The sequence below is a fragment of the Epithele typhae genome, assembly GCF_022376455.1.
Source record: "Epithele typhae strain CBS 203.58 chromosome Unknown BXZ73scaffold_69, whole genome shotgun sequence".
NCBI classification, from domain to species: domain Eukaryota; kingdom Fungi; phylum Basidiomycota; class Agaricomycetes; order Polyporales; family Epitheliaceae; genus Epithele; species Epithele typhae.
Genome location: NW_025954260.1, coordinates 139,072 through 163,343, shown reverse-complemented (window position 1 = coordinate 163,343; position 24,272 = coordinate 139,072). Strand labels below are relative to the sequence as shown.

At 58.3% G+C, this 24,272-nt stretch overlaps 8 protein-coding genes across 8 annotated transcripts; 5 read left to right on the top strand and 3 right to left on the bottom strand.

Moving 5' to 3' along the window:
- Positions 1–894: 894 nt before the first annotated feature.
- BXZ73DRAFT_92427 (3' exoribonuclease family, domain 1-domain-containing protein) lies at positions 895–1,800 on the bottom strand (the record flags this gene model as incomplete). Its single annotated transcript, XM_048026363.1, has 2 exons — positions 895–1,646; positions 1,701–1,800. 2 exons carry the CDS (start codon positions 1,798–1,800, stop codon positions 895–897), a joined length of 852 nt encoding a protein of 283 aa, XP_047873496.1.
- Positions 1,801–2,105: 305 nt separating this feature from the next.
- Positions 2,106–2,913, top strand: BXZ73DRAFT_80951 (uncharacterized protein; the record flags this gene model as incomplete). The annotated part of the gene is made up of 2 exons (XM_048023390.1): positions 2,106–2,486; positions 2,548–2,913. 2 exons carry the CDS (start codon positions 2,106–2,108, stop codon positions 2,911–2,913), a joined length of 747 nt encoding a protein of 248 aa, XP_047873495.1.
- Positions 2,914–4,034: 1,121 nt separating this feature from the next.
- On the top strand, positions 4,035–5,228 carry BXZ73DRAFT_25635 (uncharacterized protein; the record flags this gene model as incomplete). The annotated part of the gene is made up of 7 exons (XM_048017714.1): positions 4,035–4,216; positions 4,332–4,387; positions 4,439–4,536; positions 4,593–4,689; positions 4,741–4,885; positions 4,906–5,008; positions 5,067–5,228. Coding segments are annotated over 7 exons (843 nt in total), but the record flags the coding sequence as incomplete, so codon positions are not given.
- Positions 5,229–8,047: 2,819 nt separating this feature from the next.
- Positions 8,048–9,563, top strand: BXZ73DRAFT_105676 (uncharacterized protein; the record flags this gene model as incomplete). Its single annotated transcript, XM_048016345.1, has 6 exons — positions 8,048–8,111; positions 8,163–8,287; positions 8,346–8,658; positions 8,715–8,944; positions 9,003–9,237; positions 9,292–9,563. 6 exons carry the CDS (start codon positions 8,048–8,050, stop codon positions 9,561–9,563), a joined length of 1,239 nt encoding a protein of 412 aa, XP_047873493.1.
- Positions 9,564–10,686: 1,123 nt separating this feature from the next.
- Positions 10,687–11,953, bottom strand: BXZ73DRAFT_80948 (nucleotide-diphospho-sugar transferase; the record flags this gene model as incomplete). The annotated part of the gene is made up of 4 exons (XM_048023389.1): positions 10,687–10,825; positions 10,861–11,435; positions 11,480–11,627; positions 11,775–11,953. 4 exons carry the CDS (start codon positions 11,951–11,953, stop codon positions 10,687–10,689), a joined length of 1,041 nt encoding a protein of 346 aa, XP_047873492.1.
- A 1,194-nt stretch (positions 11,954–13,147) lies between these two features.
- On the top strand, positions 13,148–19,482 carry BXZ73DRAFT_92426 (multidrug resistance-associated ABC transporter; the record flags this gene model as incomplete). The annotated part of the gene is made up of 27 exons (XM_048026362.1): positions 13,148–13,363; positions 13,416–13,896; positions 14,061–14,477; positions 14,528–14,988; positions 15,045–15,282; positions 15,340–15,509; positions 15,560–15,643; positions 15,700–15,856; positions 15,914–15,969; positions 16,020–16,088; positions 16,139–16,169; positions 16,224–16,830; positions 16,882–16,954; positions 17,005–17,053; positions 17,145–17,255; positions 17,342–17,485; positions 17,539–17,583; positions 17,632–17,753; positions 17,809–17,839; positions 17,890–18,032; positions 18,161–18,325; positions 18,390–18,603; positions 18,656–18,729; positions 18,783–18,916; positions 18,978–19,082; positions 19,212–19,278; positions 19,339–19,482. 27 exons carry the CDS (start codon positions 13,148–13,150, stop codon positions 19,480–19,482), a joined length of 4,608 nt encoding a protein of 1,535 aa, XP_047873491.1.
- A 1,092-nt stretch (positions 19,483–20,574) lies between these two features.
- Positions 20,575–22,113, top strand: BXZ73DRAFT_24368 (uncharacterized protein; the record flags this gene model as incomplete). The annotated part of the gene is made up of 9 exons (XM_048017691.1): positions 20,575–20,630; positions 20,712–20,746; positions 20,803–20,973; positions 21,088–21,168; positions 21,231–21,328; positions 21,380–21,473; positions 21,531–21,671; positions 21,738–21,805; positions 21,889–22,113. Coding segments are annotated over 9 exons (969 nt in total), but the record flags the coding sequence as incomplete, so codon positions are not given.
- A 703-nt stretch (positions 22,114–22,816) lies between these two features.
- BXZ73DRAFT_92425 (mitochondrial glycoprotein) lies at positions 22,817–24,018 on the bottom strand (the record flags this gene model as incomplete). Its single annotated transcript, XM_048026361.1, has 7 exons — positions 22,817–22,864; positions 22,925–23,041; positions 23,158–23,310; positions 23,367–23,508; positions 23,561–23,619; positions 23,675–23,784; positions 23,841–24,018. 7 exons carry the CDS (start codon positions 24,016–24,018, stop codon positions 22,817–22,819), a joined length of 807 nt encoding a protein of 268 aa, XP_047873489.1.
- Positions 24,019–24,272: the final 254 nt, after the last annotated feature.

Sequence of the window (24,272 nt, the reverse complement as noted above, 5' to 3'; positions counted from 1 at the left end):
TGATGGAATACTCAGAGACATCGTTGGAGTAGGCATTGCGGGAGGAGTCTGCCATAGTAAGGTTGGTCTTGTCGACGCGCCCGTCTGAAACCCTGTGTTTAGGTGCGCGGTACGGATGGAGTTATCCAGAATTGCTGAAATTAAGCACGGTGACGTGAGACTCCTACTTCACAAGCTCGGTATGGAGTGATGGCAAGTACCCCGTCATGTAGAAGAGAGTATATAGTACTCGCGCTGAGGGACTGGAGCACTGTGTCGGTCACCAGTGCGGATGTATGAAACGTGTGGCGATGACGTTGTCTATGCTGGAGGCGAGGACCCTGAAGCTAGCTGCTCCATCGATGATAGATTTCTTTCGCTCAATCCGGTTCCGATACAGATTATGAGCTTGAGGCAGGCGCAGTGAGCGAAGACTATCCCCATGGAGAGTTGAGGGACTCACGAGGTTGCAATCGAAGCAGCTTGCTTTGCATCTTACCGCGTCTCTGGAGATTGGTGAGTATTTGAGGGTGGCTCAATCGTGCAGTGTTAGTGCGCTGAACTAAGTATATTAGGACGAAAGGGTCAAATCCGACCGAACATGTACTTTACAGGCACATACACCTCGCGCCACGCCACCACGTCTTGATCCAGGGTTAATGACGACCAAAGCACCCATTGTATGCCGACCGGAATGTCGAGAGCCCAGGCTCCAGAGGATACCAGAGGGAAGACATCGGCAGCATTTTGTGCGAAAATGCTAGGCTACGAGGTGATTGAAAGGGTGCGTAGCACAAGAAGAACGCTCACCTCGATGATCACGAGCGTGTTTATGAGAACAAGAACACTGCAAACACTTGAGTCACGTTAAGTTCGGGTCAACAGGGCGGCATGGTAAGCACTCACGAGGAAAGATCATATCTCGACCTCGTCATCGTCCACTTCCATTGCACCACTGGGTACGTTTTGGGACAGATTCTCCTCCTTGACTTGTGTACTCGTAGAATCATTCAAAGTGCCCGCGCCCGACCCCATAGTCCCCTTCATCGCCAGCCAGACTTCGACCGCCCCCTTCGCCGCCAGTTGACGTGCACGGGACAGCTCGTCCACATCGAATGGAGCCGACGTCGTGAAGTTGGTCCATAGCATCGAGCACGGAGGGACGTCCACCGCCGGAGACTCCTTCCCGTCCCCGAGCGTCGACGAAAAGAGGAACGCAAAGCACCCACCACCGGCCAGTCGAGGCAGCTCGCTCTCCTCCGGGTCCAGCACCAGGACAGCCCCACCCGTCATCCTCCCCACCGCGACCGCGCACACGACCCCTTTCATCGGTACCGAGCCCGCGTTGATCAGTGCCGCAGCGGCCGCGTTCACCAATGCGGCAGTGAGGCTCGCCGGCCACCCTCGCCCAGCGCTGCCGCTGCCGCTACCAGTCTCCGCGCCGGACAGGGCCTGGCCGACGATCTGCACGAGGGTGCGCGGGCTGCGCGCGAGGAAGAGCGAGTGCGCGAGGATCCCCTTCAGCGTCGTCGCGAGAGCCTTCGCGTCCGTGCCCGGGAGCGCGGCGACGGGCCGCACCTGCACGTCGAGGGTCGCCTGCGCCGGGTTCTCCTGTGCTGGCCGGACTTCGATGGGGCCAGACACGGAGGCGAGCGCGGAGGTCTGGCCTGCGGAGGAGGGGTGAGGGGACGCTCGAGCGAGGGTGATGAATGCACGCGCACCGAAGCTGAATCGCGCAGAACCGTCGACGCGGTCAAGACCCTCGTACGTGATGGAAATCTTGCGTAGTTGGTCGTCGCGGCGGCCTCCTGGCCGTGACATGGTTGACGTTGATGCACGGACGCGCAGAGGGACAGGGAGGAATGACGCAAAGCCGGATGCTGGACTGAAAATACGACGCTCCTTTGAAGACCGTATTGACCGCCTTACAAATGCACTGATCAGACTTCAAAGCAGTTGAAGACAGGCGTCTCCGGGCGAGCCTCTTCTACATCCCACCACATCCCACCTACATATAAAACGGCGCGCACGACCGCTATACAGGCTGCGCACACTTCCATGCTCCCTCCAGCGAGCGTGCGGGGTGCCCTCGGTGTGTCTACCGTTTAGCCTCTGTTTCAACAACGATGCCTTCCACAACCACATCCGCCGCCACAAGCACGGACACCAGCAGCGCGTCCGGAGGTAGTCTCCTCGCCGCAGGAGGCACCACGCTCATCCTCGCGTGCCTCGCGCTTGGGCTCTTCATTGGAGGGTTGTTGATTATGTTCACCATGCGGCGGTATCTCAGGGGCAGAAGAACAGCCACGGCGCAGTGGGAGAGGGACATTGCTGCTCATCCGTGGATGTGGAACGAGCAGACCGCGGCATGGGCACCCCAACCTGGTCTCCTCATCGCGATGGGTCTCAACAGTGCACGACACCCTCCGCGGGGCTTTGGGAAGAAGCCGGAGCTGTGGGATCTTCACGTCGCGAAGTCACTGGGAGTGCAGTGGCAAGACCTCATGGTGCGCATCTACCTCGATCCAATGCTATTTGTTTGTTGACATATTACACCTTGGAACGAAGCCCATATCTGCGTTCAAGCCATTCCTCGCGGGCGAATGCCATCCTCCCCCACCCAGTACCTCCGACACTCACACCTCGTCATCCACCTACGCTCCGTACACCCTTCACCTGTCGTCTTCAGCTCTCCACCCGTTCCGTGTGGGCTTGCAAGACACAGCCCAGGCCTTTCATGCTCTCCGATCGCCGCACGCTTCCCCGCACCCACCGTCAGTGGATACCCATCCCACGACTTCCAACGTGTCTTCGACATCTACTACGGAGTCCGTCGAGCTCGGCGTAGCGATTGCAATAACACTGCCGTCCAATTCAAGCTCGCGTATACCTCCCTTCGTGTTGGGCATCGCAGATGTGGAATGGAAGGGCTAGGACGGTACGTAGGAGCAAAGAAACCGTGTCTCACGGACGAGTTCATGCGTACGGAAATCATCGTTTATGTTGTACTTGTATTCATCCTGTATGTTTTGCTATCTTGACAAGCAGTCGGCGATTTGAATTTGAATTTGGTCAAGTGGGTGAGAATGCGTGAATGCGATGTGGTTGGGCGTCTCCGCCTTGAACACCGACCTCCCAGAGCATGTATCCATTCATTCATGGCGTAGTCTGGACAAGCACGCCCACCCCTTGTTTTCAGGCCAAAGGTGTCCGAGGATACGAAGACAGAGAAACTGAGAAGCGCGTCGAGACTTAAGATCACTCGAATTGACCTCCCACCAGATGGCAGTTCTCGGACAGCCCTGGTGACGTATGCGAGATGCTGATCATCTCTCGCCGGCCCATCTCCGGAGGCCTATCAAAAGAATCCCCTATGACGCTCATCACTGAACAGGGAGACGTCTAGGTTCTGTCGAACAGCCTTCACCGTCGCCGCCCTTCGTCCGTTGGAGCGCAGCCAGCGGCCTCGCCCTCCATCTTGCCTTCTTCCTGCGGCTGGCATCTGCGCAACGAGCTGGTCGTCCTTTCCCTTCTTCCTGGCTGGTCCCCGTTTCGCTGTGCTGGCACGCCCGACTTTGCAAGCTCCATCTCCGCGCGTACAGACTTCAAGCACGAGAAATCGTCCCATTCCTACTCGCGGACATATAGTTCATCTTACGCGTTGCGCAGAGACTGAGGTGAGTGGTTTGCTTGGTCGTGTCTCGTCCCCGAATGGCCCCGAACGCATCACCCGTATAAGATCCCCATTAAGCCAAGGCCAGCGACCGTATATCCGTCAGGTTCACTGCGGAAAACACGAGTCTCGTCCTGCGCTACCCAATCTGCGACTCGACACTCCCGGGACGCCGTCCATGTCCCTGTCCGCTCCTGCCGAACGTGTCGCTTCAAGTTTGCAAAATGCGGATGTGTGAGTGGTTCTTCCTTTTAATCATGCGATTCTGTGCATTAAAAGCGCGTCGCCATATCCCTTTAGAGCGTTCTTCCTCTCAGTGGCTGCAACGGGTACGTTCTTGCTTCCAACGTTGCACTCAAGAGAACCCTAGTTGATCGCTTGAGCTCTTCCAGCTCTCGTGTTGTATGAGCACGCGATAACATTTGGCGCGGAAGTGCAGCAAGTCTGGAAGCGCGACATCTCCGGTGCCACGCTTCTCTTCCTTCTAACCCGATACATCACACTTCTCAACCGTGTCTTCTCCGTGGTTGGACTTTGGCAGCTGCACTCTTACAATGTATGCGAGTATTGTGCCTCTCATGTGCTACTCATATACTGACAGACGCACACAGGGGTTCGTCGGACTGCTGTGGGCAAATTTGCGCAGTGCTAACACGCGCATATCTATGCTCAGCTGCAGCTCGGTACTGTGGCTTCAAGCCATAACCACTTCGGTTCTGATCGTGGTCATGTCTGGTGAGCAGCAGCAGTCCTCAGCTCCGATCTCCCCTCATCCCGCGCGCGCAGCCATTGGTGCCGTGAGACTATATGCCCTGTGGAATAAGCATCTTCTACTCTTGATTCTTGTGATGGTCACTGGATCTTTTCCAGCATTTATGAACATTGTAAGTGCCAATGCTCTTGTGCGTTGTCTCCAACGCTGAGCTGAAGCGGATCGCAGTACTTCCGCAGCGCGTCGACCCCTTTCTTGATCGAGGCAACCTTATATACGTGCCATTCACTACCCAATCAAGACGCAGCAGCAGTCTACATGAGACGTGAGTTTAATGATACGGCTGTGTAATGATGCAAACTCACACTCCACACAGTGTCCCTCGCGATTCGAATCATCTCCATTCTTTCTGACGGATTGGTCGTTGTCCTCACCTGGCTCAAGACATACCGAGTGTACCTACTCACACACAAGACTCGATTGCCTTCCAATGTATCCGGTCTCATATTGCGAGATGGCAAGTCTCTGCTTGACTCCGGAGTTGGCACTCTTTGATCCTGACCCCCCCCTGTTTACTAGGGACCCTCTACTTCCTTGCCGTTTGCGCTCTCAACGCACTCGCGGTTGTGTACCTCATGGAATTCGTAAGTCATCGGCACCGTAGTATATGTGCAACCAGCTCCTTATCGGGTAACCTTACAGAACGAGAACCTTCTGAACGACATGATCGTCTCATTCAGCTCTATCCTCATGACGCGCTTCCTCTTGAACCTCCGCTCCGAAGGCGCACAGATCGACTCTCGCCCCGCGTCCACCGCTTTCACCACGCCATCAATGACCTTCAACTCGGCTTGGCGTGCGAGCTCCACCAACAGGTCCTCCAAAGCCGTCTCCACCTACCCCTCGGGTCGCTTTTCTTCCACCCTCCTCACCTCGATGGCCGCCAGCGTCGGGATGGAAGCCGACGACTCGCCTCCCGAGGAGGACCGCATATGCATCCTCGTCACGCACACTCGCAGCACGAGCCGGGACGTCGACTCGATCACGTCCGTCGGGGACGAGGAGGCTGAAGTCGAGATCGACGAGACGAGCGAGACGCCGGGCAGCCCGTCCTCGACTGTGTGTGGGGAGCGCCTCGACGTCCTCGAGCACCACCTGGAGCGGAGGATCGGGGGAGTTGATGAGGTGCCCGTGGGTCTGATGTGGGTATGATGTGGATGCGCTGCTTATGTTGTGAATGTGTACGATACGCGAGTACTTGCCGACCGATCGCCGGGGCTTCTTTGGGAGGAACTGAACTTACTTTCGAGTCAGTCGGAGGCGGTGATCACGAAGGAGATATTTGAAAGTTCATTGAACGCCAAAAGTGTTTGAATATTGGTTTCAAATGCCTGTAATGTCCGGTCATGAGTCAACAAATAGACGCCTGTGAGTCACGCAACAAACGCCGACGCGGCACTTTTAACCTTCGAGTGAGCCGCGGTGACAACACATCCTCCTTCCTACTCCTCAACTCAATCATCAGCCCACATCCTACCAGCCTGTAAGCCAGTCGCGCATGAGCTTCGTCGTTGAAGATGGCCCATTCTCCTCCTCACAGACGTGGTATTCACATACCTCCAAGAAAGCAAGATGTCAAATCGATACAATGGGCTCTGCCAAATCGCTCTCATAATGTCATGAAGATGTGTTACCAAGCACGGCTGGAAGAAGTTTGAGTTGTATTCAGAACAGAATGTAGCAGGTACGCCGTACATCTCTCCGCTGGGGCCGCCGAAGTTGACCTCTGTCGCGGCAGTTTCTCTCACGAAAACGTCACATGTGGTCACGTATCATAGGACGCTCGGCCGCAGGCCACTCGGACGGCACTGGCACAACCGGTTCACCGTCCGATGGAAGCGGCCCTCACCAACCTAGCCTGCGCATTTCCACATTGGTCTCGGTCGTTTTTGTCGGCATCGTCGTCGTTCTCTCGGTGTTGGTCGGTCGGTGGATGTTGCGGCGCCTGCAGCGAAGCAGGTCGGGGCCCGGAGGGGCGTGGAGATGGGGGGTCGGCGGACTCGACGAAGAAAAGCCGCGCATGTGTGAAGTGCAGCGGAGCGCGCGGCCTGTGCTGCACGCACACTGGGCGGACATGTTGGTGAGTGTCTTCCTATTTGCTGTTCTGCTGCACGGACCTGGACCCACGCGCATCGCTGCTCGTGGCGTCGATCTCCGACCCGGGGGAGAACGACATGCCAGCGCAGTGGATGCGGGTCTGGCAGGCGGCCGGGCTCGCGCGCCGTGTTGGCTCTGCTGACAACGTCCCGATGTTGCAGCCCGTCTCTGTCGATTTTACGTCCTTGCCGAAGGGTCGCTCGTGGGGAGGGGAAGATGAGGTGCTTCGCGGTGCCTCGGAGCGGGAGGGAACGTCGGCAGTTGCTCTCAGTCCGTCCCAGGAACACGGCGGTCGACACCGCCACCGTGCCGGCGGCCGCCTTTCCTCTCACTGCTCGGCGGGTTCAGTTCGGCTTCAGTCGGGATCGCTAGCGGCCAAGCCTGTTCGGGTCGTCGTCTTCGTCGCGATGCCCCGCAGGAATGAGCTGTCCAACGGGAGTGGGTCGGACGCACGCCATTCTTCAGATCCGGAGTTATGTCTCGGTACCGTACTTGTCGCTGACCATTAAGTAATGCATGGGAATGAGATTCCCTTCCTTCCGCTCGGGTTTGATGGACCAGGCTGGGAGTGGTCGAGTGGGTCCCACTGCCGGGCACCGGTGTCTTCCTCATGGTCATCTCGGAGCGCGCATGCGACGATCTAATCTAATCTGCTCAACGCGTTTCGCGTGGCCAGCGCATGGTCTCCCATCTTGAAGCTTGAACCATCCCACCATCATGCACGCTGCCCGCAGCGCGACTGTTGGAAATCACCTTCTTTCGGTACTGCGGTCAGTTGGCGTGCAAGATATGTCGTTTTCAAGCAGACAAGTCGCCGGAAGTGAGTACACAGTCCACCAACCTGGTCTCGCTCACACGCCCAGGTTTCCCGAAGCGAGGTCGACATGGCAGCCGCGTTCTGGAAGGCGGTCTGACCTCGCTCTGTACGTACCTGGGCCACCCATGCCGCATGGACCACATCTTCGCGTGTTACGCCCGCGACTGGCTTAAATGGCGATCAATGCTCCACCCAGACCTCCCCTTCTGGCGCGAGTAGACGCAAAAACTCACACTTCATTGTCGTGAGACGCCTCGTACCAGCGTGTCAGCCCAACGCCAGGTTCCAGCGCCCCTCCGCGCCAGCTCGTCATCCCCTTTCGCAGGGCGAGCGTTGCCATAGCTAGCGAGCCTCCCGGAACCTGTACCGCTGTTATCACCACGATGCCGCTCCCTGTCAGCGTCTCGTTTTGGAGCCGAGCCAGGGACCCGTGAACAGATCCATCTGTCGGGGACCATGTTGTGGCCGCTCCGCTGGGTCCGCCCCGTACAGGTACATGTATCGCCGCACGTCCGCCGCCTCACGCCTCGCTCCCCTTCCCTTCGTTCGCAGCCTGCAGCAGCATCGGTCGGCGGCGCTGCGCGTCCCCATTATTCGCGCGCAACTTTTCTAGGTGCGTTGCGTCTTCTCTCGCGACGCACGAGTCTTAGCCCGCGCCTCGCAGCACGTGGCAAAGTGGCACCCTGGCCGTAGGACTTTCGCGTCTCCGATGGCTGGCCATCTGGACGTCCTCAGGAGGGTTCAGAAGCGGAGGAAGGGCGTTTGGCGTCGGGGTGCGTGATTCAATCCTTTCGTGTATGCGAGCGTGGCCTCATGCCCACAAGATTCCACCACGGCCCCCACGTCGAGCGTGGAGGCATCTAATACATTTACGCCGTTCCACTTTAACGGAAACAAAGGCACACAGTTCAACGGGGGCGGCGGTATTCCTGGTGGGGACAATGGCAAGGTGAGTCCGCCCCTCGATCATGGCATACGTCATAGGCTGATTCCGTGTCCCCCGTCAGAACAGCAATAATGGCAGCGACGGTCACAGCAACGGGAAACCGGGGAGTAACGGCAGTAACAACAACAATGGCAATGGCAATAACGGCGACAGCAGCGATAGTAGCGACAGCAGTGACGATGACGACGAAAGCATCTGCGGGGCAGACGGTCACATCGTTCCACTGTCTTCTGGTTGCATGTTCATCAACGAGAACGATCCCTCTTTCCAGTACACAGGCAACTGGATGCTGACGTCGAAGGACCCCAACGGGCTCTTTCTGACGACGCATTCGACCATGAGAAGCGGGGCGAGTGTGTCTATTTCTTTCAACGGTAAGCCTCACCAAGTTATCACGTCTCAACTTTCTGTCTGAACGTCCCGTGTGCAGGGACATCGATCACGCTGGTTGGCAGCCTTCCGGGGCCAACGATTCCTGCGGCGAACTACTCCGTCGACGGCATATTCGCCAGTGGACCTCAATTGCCGAGCGCACAGACATGCACGCCGAACCAGCCTTTCTTCCAGTCATCACCAGGTCTCACCCCTAATCTCCATCACTTGACAATCGACGTCACGTCCGCCTCCGCTAAAGCACCATACATCATCGATTACGCGATCGTTTGCCAGCAAGGATCGTCTCCGCCGCCGCCTCAGACTACATCCACTACTGCCGAAGGATCTGTTGGACTGCCCCCACAAACCAACCGCGGCGAGCAGCAACAAAACCGCGGGTCTGGCTCCTATAGATGGGGTTATCATCGGTGCCGTCCTCGGGGGCGTCGCGCTCCTCGTCGCGCTCGGTGTTCTCGTCTGGTGGCTTCTTCGACGGAAGCGGCAGCGGAAAGAGCGCCTACGGAGACTCCAGATCATGGCAAGCCCAGTCTCCAGCTGGGTGCGCGGGAGCCGCAGTAGTAAGTACCACGTCGAGCCGTATCTTGCGTTTCATCTTCACGACCCTTCGCCAGGGAGCGGCACAACGATGTTCACCTCGACGGAGTCGATCATGCGCGACAACCCCACCGAAACGAGCAGCGTGTTCCCAGACCCGGACGACTCGTCAGAGGAGCGCGCCGTGTCATGTCGATGGGCGGCGTGTCGGTCTCTTTGCGGATCCGGAGAGCCAAGCATCACACGCAGGGCCCTCGCGACCCCCGTCGCGCCATCTCCGCCCGCAGTCCGGTCGGGGCTCCAGTCGACAAGCCACGCGTCGCGCTCCTCGTCGATCCTCCGTCGATGAAAGCGTCTTATTTCCTTTATCTCCTGCACCGCCCTTTCGTTCACCTGCTGACGTACCGAATACACACCGCATACCACTTTCCCCCAGGTCCATTCATACCCCGCCTCCCGAACTCTGCCTGTTGTCCTGCCATGCGCGTCCCCCGCCCGCTGTATTCTTGTCTCGCCCAGCTCTCGCCCGGACTCATTGGACTGGGGCCCCAGGATACTTTGAGCATTGCTCTGTCGCCTTCACACGGCATACTGTTACCTACCTCTGTATTTCTCTCGCGCGCCGTAGGGCGCCTGATCCACGAACGACATCAGCTTTGCTCGCCCTGCGCGCACGACGGCTCGCACGCTGTCATTCGGCGGCCATGCTCCCGCGCGCATCGGTTGGTCGTCATGCCCGTGGAGAACTGAGGTGCTTCGGGGCCCGAGCTTCTTCCTTGTTCCCAGCCCTGTGCGCAGGGCTGGCGTCGTCATGCATCACATCCAGTAGCCCGATGCTATGCTGGGGACCCGGCAAGTTGTAACTGAAGGCTTTCGGGATGTATATACGCCACGTGACCACTACTACTTCCACGTGAGGATCGTCTATTATGAAGCCCACCGTCCTTATCTCGAAGCTGCACTGCACGCTCGGCAAGTGTGGTTCGAGTATGTGGTTTATTTGTCGCGGGCGGGCGCGCCCGTGAGACATAGCTGCCTGGTTTTCCGTCTCGGCCCTTCGATCGATTCGCTCCGCCGAAAGAGCGAGCGTCGACTCGGAGACTATTCCGACGCTCCCTTGTCATGCGAGCTTCGAACCCTAACCGGCCGCTTGCTAACAGAGTAGTAGGTGGACGAGGCCGATGTAGAACGTACTGGACGTCTCGGCCGCGCAGAGGACATAACCTTACGGGGCTCCGGGAGGGTCTTCGGAACTCTGATATAAGTATTGTGGTACAGAAAAGGCACTATCCACTCAGATGGGTGTCCTGTGCCCCAGAGGATATTAGGCGGGAACCATGCTCGCCGGAACATGAATTTTGGATGTGTGTGATGGATCGTGTTGTCTATGTAATGTTTGACAGTCGTACAGTATGGTTGATGATACAAGACGCAAACCTATCCAAAGGGACAATAATAATATACCAAAAGTCTCATGAAGCCAGCATGCTGTAAACGTCCGCCTCACGGATGCCTCGCCCCAGGTAACGGCGCACTGTGATCGCCGGAATGTCCGACAAGTGCATGCACGCATCCAGCTTGTGCCCGTACGCGCGATACGTCTCCGCCCAGCTGTCCGCCCACTCGCCCATCTCGCGCTCGAGCACCCCGCCGAATCCTCCCGTCCGCGCCGGCGCGCGTTCGCCTCGAGCTGGGCCATCGGGACGAGCGAGTACCGCTTGTTGTCGACGGTGAACGGCTTGACGAGCGTGTAGTGTACGACGCGGACCTCGTCGCGCATGCCCGCCCACATCGCCGGCGCGCGCGCCTTGATCGCGAGGTTCGCATTGTACGCGTACGGCAGCCGCGCGACGCTCTCCTCGTAGAGCGCGTTGAGCAGGCCCTGCTCCGCCTCGTGCCGGGGGTAGTCCGTGACGGCGGCGAGGCGCATGAACTGCCGGAAGCGCTCCGACGACGGCCGGAGGAAGAGCACGCCGGCGTTGAAGCGGAGCGAGAAGCCGGCGGCGGTGGTGAAGACGTCCGGGGTCGCCGCGAGCTCGAACGGGAGCGCGAAGAGCTCGTCGAAGTTGCGGAACGCGAGCGTGTCCGCGTCGAGGTAGACGACGGCGCGGGCGCCGAGGCGCGCGTCGAGCTCCCACAGGCGCAGCTTGGTGTACTGGTCGACGAAGTGGTAGTACACGTCCCGTGCGTCGGGCGGTGCGACGCGCTCGACCGGCAGCGGCTTGAAGCCCGTCGCGGACGCGAGACACAGCCCCCGTGCGAGACCTGCTCTGGGATGTAGAGCATTACGAGCCGCGCAGTCGTGTTCACGCGCGCAAGCGAGCCGCCAAGCGCAGCGACCGCGGATGCGAAGCCGTCGGTGTAGAACGTCGTCGCGATTACGTTCTCGCCGCCCGCAGCCCCCTCTGCGCGGCTGCCGGGTGTTATTGTCGGTGCGTCGGAGGGGAGACCGAATCGGTGGCTGTGTCCAGGTTGTGTGTTTCGGAGGCGCAAATGGCGGTGCGAGGGGTGAAATTGTGAGCGATAGAGGCTCGTGGCGGTAGGGTCGAGATACACTCACTCGGGGTCAAAGTGGGAAAATGCACGATGTGGCGAGGGCGGGTGTGTTAGAGTCCAGACGAGGACGAAGATGTTCATGGCGGCGGATAGAATGATGGCTCGGATCGTCCAACTCCAATGTGTGGGCTTGACGTGGGCTCTCCATGTCGGGGAAGGACTCCAGCTGGAGAGGATGAGCATGGTGCAAGATTTTGGCCGGTGCGGGAAGGGATGGATGAAGAGGCCAAGGAGAGGTCAAGGGGTGCTCTGGATCGAGGAGGGGAGGTGGTCGAAACGTTGCGGCCACCAGAGAGGGTCGATTATGAGTCGCCGGATGCAATATTCCAATTTATGTGCGCGCGCGTAGCAGGTGCGCAGCACGCTCGCAGTTTCATAACAGGCGATGCCCAAGACGCTCTGTGGACGCATCTGTACCCAATCATGGCGGCGAGCGCGCTCCGTTGATGGAACGTGTGCGCGGCCTTGGTGGGCCGCCCGTTACGAGATTGAGTACATGTGCAAAATCGAGCTGGTACAGTACGCGCACGGCGGGTTTTTCCCGTCTGTATCCACCGCACCCAACGAAGCGATAGCTCTGCTTACCTGGTTCACGGAGGCTGGTAGTGGCACCGTCCCGAGCACTCGGATCGGCCTGCCTTCGAGATTTGGACTTCAAGTAAGCAAAACCAAGCCCTAACTACGCAAGGGATAACATACCCCGATTATTTATGATGATGTCCACGACCGGGATGCCATCCGGAAAGTTCATGACAGTGACTGCGCGTACGCAGTTCGACGTTGGTGACTCATGGGACTGTGAGTAAGCTCCCCTGAGGCCATGGGTGACTTCATGTATTGCAATAAGTATTCATACGAACCATTAGCCCTGAGACTGAGAGCCATCTGAGTGGTCATAAGTATCGCGTAGGCATTTTGCGTTGAGGGATATGTGAGCTGTAGTGACAACGGTGTTTCGTAAGTATATCGTGACTGCTTGCTGTATGACATGAACTACCTTCAATTGGTGTTATGGCATTTATAATGGCCCACTATTCAAACCCTGAGTTGTGGAGAGGAGCGAACTTTCAGAAGAAAGCAGGAGGTCGAAGCAGGAGACAGAGAGAGATGCTTCCGAGTCGGACCGGACCTCGAGCCGGTTGAAGCGGAGTTACGTAACTAACGCACCGCGTGTGTAAATAAAGCGCTCGTTTGTTATCGGGGTTTCACCCGAGTTGATTGGATTATTAATAGAGCTTACTAGCGCTAGCGGCCGTCTTATCCTCAGCGCTCAGCGTCCTCGGCCCCGTCCATCCTCACGAGTCACTGTCAGCGCGCATATACCCACCGTGGGACGCATTTGTCGCCCCAACTTGCAACTCCGTGCCGAAGTTCACGATGCCGGAGTATCAGCTTCAAGTCGCGGTCGTCCAGGTCGCCGTAGCCGTTGCAAGTCTTGCGGTTTTCACAGTCGGCGCACGCAAGTCGCGCCAGGATGCCCTCCCAACGTTTCTCGAGGGCGAAGAGGCGCTTCTGCGCGACCCATTCGATGTAACGCGTCCTGAGGACACGGTGGATGGGACCCCACTGAGGGAGGCTGAATTCTGGACCAAGGTGCGCCCGACTCTTCTCCTGCACCCCATCCGCGTCCTGACCCCACGGGTAGATGCGCTTGCGCAAGCTCTTCGTCGCGTGTCTTTTGGGTATCACCCTCGTCGTCCAAACTGTATGCCTCGGCTGGTCGATCGCGGAGAGCGACCGCGCGAGCATCTTGGTGTACGCGCTCCAGACTGCGTTCGCGCTGTACGCGCTCTCCCTCGCCGGCCTCTCCATCAACCAGACTTACGGCGAACACGCACGGTCAACAGTGCACTTATCCATACTCACCTTCTTTGCGACCATACCCCCCGGTGTCACCGCCATCCTCCCTTCGACCCCCCTCCCCTCGACCTCGGCGTGGATGCACGAAACTGGACTCCCACTCGGACTGTGGTACGCTGTGTTCGTAATCTACGCGGTGTGCTTGGTGCTCGTTGTGACAACCCCGCGTGGACCTCCTCTGCATTTCCCATCGGACGCGATATACTCGGACAAGGTTCTCATGCAAATCACGTCCAAGTACGAGGATAACGTATGCGGCATCACTGGTGAGTTGAATTTCTTGGCACGAGACTTGTTGTTCCGCCTGCACTTCCCGCGAATGCACTGCGTACTTGCTGTGCTAGTCACCAGGGAAGCGCATGCGGGAAAGCCACAGACGCATACCAGCTACGCACCAAGTTGGGACGATATGTTGACCCTTCTTTGATAGGCGCCTCCGTATGGGATATCCTCCTCTTCTCGTACACCACCAAAGTTGTCATGCTGGGCAACATCGCAGAAAGCCTCGAGATTGGCGACCTGCCAATCGTAGCCGCGGATATGCGTGCCACCACCATTTATGCCAGCATGCGCGACGCGATGCGCCGTTGGCGGCTGCGCGTTGGGTCGTGGCGACCTGCTCCCGGTTCCGGCATCGACCTGGGGTACCGCCTGGTCCTCCTGAACAGGAAGGCGCTGTCGCTGATCATTTTCCTCGCTGCGCTCGCCGCGATCTTGTTCTACACCCCGGCATTCTTCCTGAAGCGCGTCGTGTACTACCTCGAGGTCGACCCGGAGCGGGAAAACAGGGCTTGGGGCTTCGTGTACTGTGTTGGACTGTTCTTGACCAACGCCATCATGCTCACGAGTACGTCTTGGCTGGTCTCCTTCAGTGAGCCGTTCACTGATGTCGCGCAGCTACGGGCCAGCTGTGGTCTGTCTCCACGACCACCCTGCAAGTGCGGATGCGCATACAACTTAACTCGATCCTTTTCCAAAAGACACTTGTGAGGAAAGACATTGCGTCCTCGGCCGCCGCCGAAAACAAGCCTACCGACGACGCAGACAAGGGCAAGAAGGACAAAGACAAGGACGACGAAGACGACTTCTCCAGCAAGGCGCAGATCATGACGCTTATGACCACCGACGTGGACCGCGTGTCCGAGTTCTCTTGGCACCTCTTCACCCTTGTTGACGCCCCGATCGAGATCATCATTGGCACGATCTTCCTGTACGACCTGCTTGGCGTCTCGTGCTTCTTTGGTCTGGCGGTGACATGCCTTTTCCTCCCTCTGAGCCATTTTGCGGGCAAGGTTGTCGTCGGAGCCCAAGACAACCTCATGAAGGCTCGTGACGAGCGCGTGTCACTTATGAACGAGGTGCGCCTTGCCGGAAGACTCGGTCACGACGCACATAAACTGATACCTTGCTACAGGTGCTCGGCGGTATTCGCATGCTCAAATTCATGGCGTGGGAGCGCAGCTTCGAAGCCCGCATCATGAAGATCCGGCAGAAGGAACTCAAGTATCAAAAACTTAACTTTACGATTGAGGTCTTGTGGCAGGCCATCTTCAGTGCATCCCCCATCCTGGTCACCCTCGTCTCCTTCTGGCACTTCTCCGTCGTCCGCGGGGAGGCCCTCACTCCGTCTATCGCCTTCACTTCCATCAGCGGTTTGTCCCTCTAGTCTCATTGTTGTACCCATTCGCTGACTTAAGCGCCACCCGCAGTGTTCAACGAGATGAAGTTTGCCCTTAACGCCCTCCCGGAAACTTTCATCAACATGTTACAGTCGACCGTCTCCCTCCGCCGGATTGAGAAGTACCTTGGCGGAGCGGAAGTCGCTCCTGTTGCTCCTCTTGACGGTCAGCACCATCCAATCGCCCTCCAGTCGGCGACAGTTAGTTGGCCGGAAGACCGCGCTCGTTCGTCGTCCGCTCGCACAGCCAGACTCCGTCAACCGCCAGCACCCCGAGGCACAAGTTTATGCTTATGGACCTTACCCTCGACTTCCCCATCGGCGAGCTCTCGCTGGTCTGCGGCAAGCTTGGCAGCGGCAAATCCCTCTTGTTGCTTGCGCTGCTCGGGAGACGGATATCCTTGCCGGACAGGTGGTGTGTCCACGGTCTCCGCCGGACATTATTGCGTCGTTTGCTGGTGTCGAGGTGCCCGAGGAGGAGTGGGTTGTGCCTGGTGTCTGTGCATACGTGCCACAGACGGCTTGGTTACGCAACGCTTCCATTAGAGGTAAGCGAGCATTGGTTCGTTGTGAGGTAGCCACTCACACAAGTTTGCGTCGTCCAGACAACATCTTGTTTAATCTCCCGTATGTGGAGAAACGATACCAACAAACTCTCGAGGTACAAGATCTATGTGCTCCATCACAGTATAGTGCTGACGTTTGGTATAGGCTTGCGCCCTTTTGAGCGACTTCGAAATTCTCGAAGATGGTGACCAGTCCGAGATCGGTGAACGCGGTGTAAGTTGACATGACGTCTCTTCGGAATCCAATCGCTGACGCACATGTAGGTCAACCTCTCCGGAGGACAAAAGGCGCGAGGTACGTTTTGCCTGCTTGTATGCGCGTTGGTCATGCTGATCTTCCTTTCGCCAGTCTCACTCGCGCGTGCGGTATACTCGAGAGCATCCGTCCTGCTGTTGGACGACGTGCTCTCTGCCGTCGACGCTCACACCGCGCGCCACCTGTACAACGAGTGCCTCCGTGGCGATCTCATGAAGGGCCGCACTCTCATTCTCGTCTCGCATCATGTTCAGCTGTGCGCCGCCGGCGCCAAGTACATCGTCTCCCTCGACAATGGCCGCGTCCAGTACTCGGGCGACTACGATGGCTTCCAGCAGTCAGGTGTTCTTAAAACGCTCGTGCAAACCGGCGCGGCCGACCCCACTGACGAGAAGGACGAAGCAACTATTGTTAATGTTGAAGAAATCATTGACGAGGCGAGCCCAGGTGGGAGCGCGTCCGAAACAAGCTCAACTATTGCCCCTACGACCGCTACGGGCGAGACCGAGGCGAAAACCGAGAAGAAGAAGAAGGCGCCACGCAGGCTCATCGAAGAAGAGAAGCGCGCGATGGGACGGATTGGGCGGGATGTCTGGAAGACATATATCGCTGGTTGCGGTAGCTATGGCTTCTGGGCCCTCTTTGGGCTCTCGTTGGTCCTAGGAACTTTGAGCCCCGTCTTTGAGAACGGTTGGCTGAGGTGAGTATACTGGCTATTCGCTGATCAGGGCGAGCTAACATGTTCTGATAGGACGTGGTCGGGAGCTTATATGAGCGATCAGGAACCCCGTTCCCCAATCTTCTACATCACCGTCTACGCGATTGTGGGTCTCTTCTCCCTTCTCAAGACGTCACATATGAACTCTTCTTGTAGATCGCTCTCATCGGTCTTGTTCTCACCACTCTGCGGTGGTTCTTCCTTTGTGAGTGGTTTGCCAGCATAATGGGAGACTTTGACCGAATCATCGCGACAGACCATGGCGGTATCCATGCCTCAGGCGTCCTGTATAAGAGTGAATGTCATCCTTTGTTCCTGCGGTACGGGGCTCGGCTCACACTTCCTAACAGACCTGCTCGAGGGTGTGCTGTTCGCCAACATCCGGTTCCATGACACCATCTCTCGCGGTCGACTCCTCAATCGCTTCGGAAAGGACTTGAGGGTACGCAGAGACCCCATCTCTTGATCCGTGTGCCGTGCTCATCGCAAATAGGCGTCGACAGCAATCTCCCGGATCACTTCGGTCGCAGCTTGATGTACTGTCTGTCCGTTACCACAACGTTCGTCACGATCACTGTCGTTGGCGGGCCTGTGTTTGTTTTTGCTGCCCTCGTGTTCGGCTTCCTGTACTACAATGGTAGGTTTCACCCGCCCGTCTTCTTTCATCCCTATACTCACTCCCTGGCACAGTTGGCAAGGTCTATGGGCAAACCTCGCGAGACATGCGTCGCTTGGGTGAGTTAGAATGAAGGTCGTGATAGGTATTGTGCTGATCGAATCAAGACTCGGTGACGCGTTCGCCGCTCTACTCCATCTACGGAGAGACGATCGCAGGCGTCGCCGTTTTGCGCGCTTTCGGTGCCTCGTCGAAGTTCCTGCGTGATATGCTTCGCTTTGCAGACACTGTAAGCCAATATCCGAAGTGGGTTACTGTCCGCTAACAAGGATTCATATTTGCAGAATGCGAACCCATACTACTGGATGTGGAGTAGTAAGTTGCGCGCTTTCCTACAAAATGGACATTCCTCATCCTTTCCTTAGTCAACCGCTGGCTCTCGGCCCGCTTCAATCTCCTTTCCAGTGCTGTCATCGGAACGACAGCGTTCGTTTGTGTCCTAACACCCGGGATCGACGCTTCGCTCGCCGGCTTTGCTCTTGCCTTCGCGTCTTCTCTGCTCGGCGACGTGAGCTTACCTGACTTGTTCTTGCACTTTCCCTTGACTGATCTCTGGGGCTTTACAGCTTCTTTTCCTGGTCAGCAGCTAGATGTGAAACACAACATTCGATAGCTGACCTATTGTCTTCACTGCAGGTTCGTCGCTTTGTCGGCCTGGAGCAGTCCATGGTCGCCGTCGAGCGCATCAAAGAGTTCTCTGAGCTTCCGCGTGAGCCCCCGGAGTTCATCGAGCCGCGCCCGGCGGCCTCCTGGCCCGAGCACGGTGAGGTCAAGTGCGAAAACCTCGTCATCAGATACGCCGTACGTGTTCTTCCCTCGTCCGGTGTCCCTTAGCGTCCGTGACGAATGATTCGTCGTCTTGCAGCCCGAGCTCCCCAATGTCCTCCACCAGCTCACGTTCGACGTACGCCCCGGAGAGAAGGTCGGCGTTTTGGGCCGCACGGGATCGGGCAAGAGCACGCTCGCGCTCTCGTTCTTCCGCTTTGTCGAGCCCACGGAGGGTCGCATCCTCATCGACGGCGTTGACATCTCCAAGATCGGGCTGACCGACCTGAGGAGCAACCTCACCATCATTCCTCGTACGTGATTCCTGCGGCCAGTCTTTCGCGTGTGGCTCACTGTATCCCGCAGAGGATCCGATCATCCTGAGTGGCACCTTGCGGACGACGCTGGACGTGTTCAACGAATACCAGGATGTCGAGATTGTAAGAGAAGATCGTTCACATTACTCGAGCACCCTAGCCAACCTTGGTTACAGTACGAGGCACTGCGTCGGGTACACCTCATTCCTTCGGGCGAAGAGATGACGGAGGTTGAGGAGAGCGTGAACGTGAACGTGTTCCGCAACCTCGACTCGCCTGTGTCCGAGGGCGGTGAAAACTTCTCGACGGGGTGAGTAGCTGCGAGTTGCATCACGTCCAGCTGTCCACTTACGATTTCACGTGCCTCACAGAGAGAAACAGCTGCTTTGCATGGCCCGTGCGATCCTGAAGAGGTCAAAGGTGCTTCTCATGGACGAGGTGAGCACCCCTGTGAGCTGTTGTGGACCAGAGCTGATGTCGGTTTCATAGGCAACTGCCAGCGTCGACTACGCCACCGACGAGCTCATCAGCAAGACCATTCGACAGTGAGTATACTCGAAAGGCATCGTCGATGCTATCTACTTATTATCGCTCTCTACCTCTAGCGAGTTCGCGTCGAGCACGATCCTCACGATCGCGCACCGTCTCCGCACGGTCATCGACTACGACCGGGTACGTGATCTCGCAGCTCACTGCTTCTCTCGCGCTGACGCCTCCTTTCGCGGAGCGTAGGTCATGCTGCTCGACCAGGGGCGCATCGCGGAGTACGACACGCCCGGGGCGCTGCTGTCGAACCCCCAGTCCAAGTTCTACGCGCTCTGCAAGGCGACGGGCAAGGACGAGTTTGCGGTGCTGAGGAAGATGGCCGGGATATAGCAGGCACTGTAGATGGAGATGTAGTTGTTGTGATCTGCGATGTAGTGCATGTATGTCTTGAAATAGACAAACGTAGATGTTTCCGTGGCATGTTGCGAACCTTGCAATTGAAGCGCCGAGCCGGACGCGTCATGTTGAGCGCCCGCGGCGGCTTTCCCGTCCACCACCCCGCGACCGCCGCCTTTGTTGACAAGATCTGTCTTTATACGTCCCGAGGTGATGGTGCTGGCGTTGCTCAAGCGCGATCAACAATCGTCGAGACAGTGTTTGGAATATGAGTCATGATGCCCCCATGCAAGCTGCGAAAGTTGTTGATCGTAAGTCGTGATCTGTGCACCGAACGAGATTTGCGCACAGCTCTGCTCATTTCGGACCCTTTCAGGAAGCCTCTGTCCTGTCTGGCAGTGCCCTGCAGCGCCTTTCCTCGCCGTTGAGATCGGAGGAAGTGTGTGAACAGGATCACAGGATCAGGCTGACGTTACGTAGGCCAAGTCCCGGGCGACAAGCACGTCTTGGCGCGTCGATCTGCAGTCATCCGTCTTCCTCATATGTCCAGATTGCCTCGACTCTCCAGCTGCTTCCAGAATTCAGTTTCCCGTTATTCAACCTCGTGCTTCAGCCACGCGACGCTTCTTGGCACCGTCACAGTCATCTCATCATCATCACCGCATTCTTCGCCTATGTTACTGGAGCAGGTTGAGGTCGACACGGTGCTGCGGTCTACATGCGCCCACGATGCCCGACCGCCGACCCTCCAGCGAAAAGTCGCCACGAACGTCATTTCCAATCACTGTCGCGCGCCAGGCACAAGCCCCCGCCTGGTGGCAGTTGGCAGTCGAAGTTCTGCAGTGCAGTGCATGCCTGCCGCGCCCTCCCCTGCACGCGGGCCACGGTAGCTCCGACGCTGGCGTGCTCAGAACTTTGATTCGACCGACTTGTCGGTCCCCCCGCTTGCGCTGTCCGCGGACTCCGGAGGCGCGGACTCGCGCTGCTGAAAGCGTTAACTGCCCCCGCCACCGCACTCATTTTGCTTAACAGGCCGCGGGGGACCTTGGGATCTTCCCCTTCCCTCGCTCCCCCACGCGCGCGATGTCCAGCGATTCAGACGTGGACCTCCAGCAGCTCATCCTCGAGGCTTACGACCGCTTGTGAGTGCTCTGTGCCCTGAATACAGAGTGCCGGCTCGGCTGCTGATAATCATCTGGCATACTTGCTTGATCACCGTACAGACTGGTGGAGAACTACTGCATCATCGCTTCCTCAGGTGTGTATCGCCACCTGCGACCGCTGTCCCTCGCTCGTTAACCTCCCCGGTTACAGCCCTCATCATCGCAGACTACTTCTTCACGCTCCCCGAGGAGATCGAGAGGATATGGCGGCGACGCTTCACGGGCGCCACCATTATCTTCTTCATCACCCGCTACGCCGCGGTCCTCGAGAGGATCGTCTTGTTGGTCAGCGTGCTCCTGCCCACCGTGGAGGACAAGGTGAGTGAGCACTTGCGGGCTTATCAACCACGCCGGCGTGCTGACGCCAGTTTCCTCTTGTATGATGACTTAGCCGTGCGTCTAGCTCTCCTCAGACAGGCTCCCCCAATTGAATTAGTCCTCTTCTTCCCTTCCAGATGCGTCCCAGTCTTACGCCTTGATGACACCATGACAAACATAAGCTATCTATCTTTCGGACGTGCGTACTGCAGGCTAATCATGCCAGGCGTCCTCATGGGATTCACTCACTCTGCTGATTAGTGTTCGCCTTGCTGCGCGTCCGGGGTATCTGGCTTGACAACTCGATACCCTTATACTTCCTGGCCCTCCTCACTCCAATCAGACCTATCATCAGCATCGTGGGTGTCCATTACTTCCATGACCTCCCGAACCACTGACAACGCCCGCAGTACTCTCAAGTCCACTACACGCCCATAGCGTTCGGCGCGCCGCTCTATGGGTGCGGTGCCGCGTACCACCTCGACTCGGATGCGTACTACCGACGTACGCCCCCATCCCCCGCCGTTAACGCAGTCAGATTCCTCACGCCGCAGCACGCAGTGAACTACGTCTCCCGCGCGGTGGGCATCGCGATCGACATCACCGTCATCGCGCTCACCTGGTACAAGACGTTCGGGATCAAGCGCGACTCGCGCCGCCTCGGCCTCCGCGCGCCCTACGTGACGCTCCTCCTCCGCGACGGTACGTCCCGTCCCCTCCCGTCCGCGCGCCGCTCTCCGACACGGCCGGACTGACCGACATCCGCAGGGACGCTCTACTTCGTTGTCATCCTCGCCGTCCAGATCTTCAGCATCATCTCCCTCTCCGTCGGCTCCGTACGTCTCGTCTCGTCCCCCTCCTCCCCCGTCTCGCATCTCCCGCCCCGTGGCACGCACTCACCGCGCACCCCCTCCCACAGACCTTCGTCCTCTTCGACGTCTGGCCCTTCTTCGAGCAGGTCTTCACCGCCCTCTCCCTCTACCGCTTCATGCTCAACCTCCGCGGTGTCTACCTCGCCGACGCCGGCCCCTCGGACCGCTCCGCCTCCGCCTCCGCCCCCCTCACGTCCTCGAGCGCGACCTGGGCCGCGATGCGCTTCGTCCCCGGCCCCGGCGCCGTCGTCGGCAACATGGGCGCGCCCCTCCGTTTCGCGGATGGGGGCGGGGACGAGAGCGACTGGGGCCGTCGACGGACGGCGACGGCGACGAGCGTCGCGAGCCCGCGCAGCCCCGCCGACGGCGACGCGGAGGCGGGGAGCGCGCGGCCGTGGGAGGTCCCCGCCGCGAGCCCGGCGGCGCGGAGCGTCTCCGGGGGGGAGAAGGAGCGGGTGTCGGAAGGGGAGGAGGGGAGGGAGAGGGAGGCCGAGCTCGTCGCGCGCGACCCGTTGCGAGTGGGGCTGGAGGCGGACGTCGTCCCCATCGCTGGGAGGAGGACGAGGGGGATGAGGATGTGCGCCCCGGTGCATTGGACATGGAGCTTGGGGTGGTCGAGGCCGGGATGGAGACTGCGACTCCGCGGAGGGTCTTGGAGACGGTGGGGGAGAAGCGGACATCATGAGTTTGACGCTACTTGACGGCTTTTTTTGCTTCGGATCGTACTGTAGATTCATGTACATTAGTTAGAACATGCTCTGTTACCTTCTGTGGGATCTTCGAGATGTTTGGACTTCGCGGACAAGAAGACGTGACGCATAAATGCGGAGGTGGGTGTATTATAGCATGAGTAGATACGTGAGTAACATTATGAGCTGCGACTTTTGGGCACCCGGAGGCGGTCATGAAGCATCAGAGCAAGTGTACAATAGATGTGCAAACGTGGCGACGAAACCGAGACTCTCCATACCATCCTTAAGCCTCGACGAAGCTCTTGATGCTGGTGAGCCAGCTGACGTACTCCTGCACGCACACAACAAGGTAAGCATTCAACAGGGGCGGAAGGCGCATATATCCACGAACCTTCTGCTCCTTGTGCTCAGCGTATTCGGGAATGAAGTAGGCGAGAGCGGAGTTGATGCCGCGCTCCTCCAAGAAGTGATCGAACTCCTCCTGGAGGGTCGCGTCAAGGGTCTCGAACTGCAGCAAAAGCCATGTCAGTGTTCAATATCATTTTCCGAGTGCCGAGAAAAAAGGAAAATGACGTCATCGGCGTCCACTCCGCTTGATAGCTGGGGAGGGAACATGATACTCACCGTAGGACCAATGTAGTACCCCCTGCGCTTCCAGTCGGCCTCGGCAGTGAGATCCGTAGCCATCTTGGCGTCAGTATAGTAGGTGACGTTGTCGATGGTGAACGCGCCGTCCTGGCACATGCCGTCGAAGGAGACCGAGCCAGGCGTGTTCGACTGTGCGAGGAGGGTGAAAAACAGCTCAACGGGATCAAGGCTTGGGAGAAATCAACCTTGGTGAACAAGAACGAGACGCGCATTGGGGACGACTCCATGCTGGATTCCGACTCCTCAGACTCCTCAGCGGGGCTCTCGCCCTCCTCGAAGTCCTGCTCCGCAGACTGGACGTCCGAGACGGAGAACACCAAGCGGATGCTGACATCAAAGCATCAGCACATGCTCACGGCGCGCGAGGGAAACTACGCACTCCTCGTTGCCGAACTTGCGAGTCAAAATGACCTCGTCCATGCCAGGAGTGTCCTCGATCTGACACGTCTGCGTCAGCACACCTCCGAGGTATAGGAGCACATGAAGCCCTCACCTTCCAGATACCCTGCTCCTTGAACGCCTTGAGGAAGTCGGGCTCACCCGCGATTCCCTCCTTCTCGTACTTGAGCTCCTCAGCCAGACGTTGAGTGAGCGCGACGTCCGCTGTTGGCAACCGTTAGCAACGCAGCAGGGCAACAGGGGCCTCGAGATGCACGTACTAGAGCCTTCACCGAGCCGGCGCGCGGAGACGGAGAACGCCCGCGAGGCAGACGCGGCGACGGGCGCGAGTCGGCCAGCCTCGAGTGCGGCACGGGCGAGTGTGCGCGGGGCTGCGCGCGTCGCAAGTGTGCGGGCAGAGAGGGAAGAGACCTGGCGGATGGCGCGGAAGGCAGACATGGCAGTGAGAGGGAGAGGAGAGAGACAGCGGAGGTGGAGGGGGGATGGAGGGAAGAGGAGAGGCGTGAGCTGGAAACAACGCGCGCGCGCCGACGCGTCCAGAACGCGCTGGCAAATTGCACGTGGTGGGCGGCGGCCTAGAGTCCAGCAAGCGCCTCCACCGTCTCCGCATGTTCATCGCACTGCTCAAAGCCTTTCTGCCATCCCGACTTTCCAATGGACTGTCTTGGTCTCACTTACTTCGCCGCTGCACA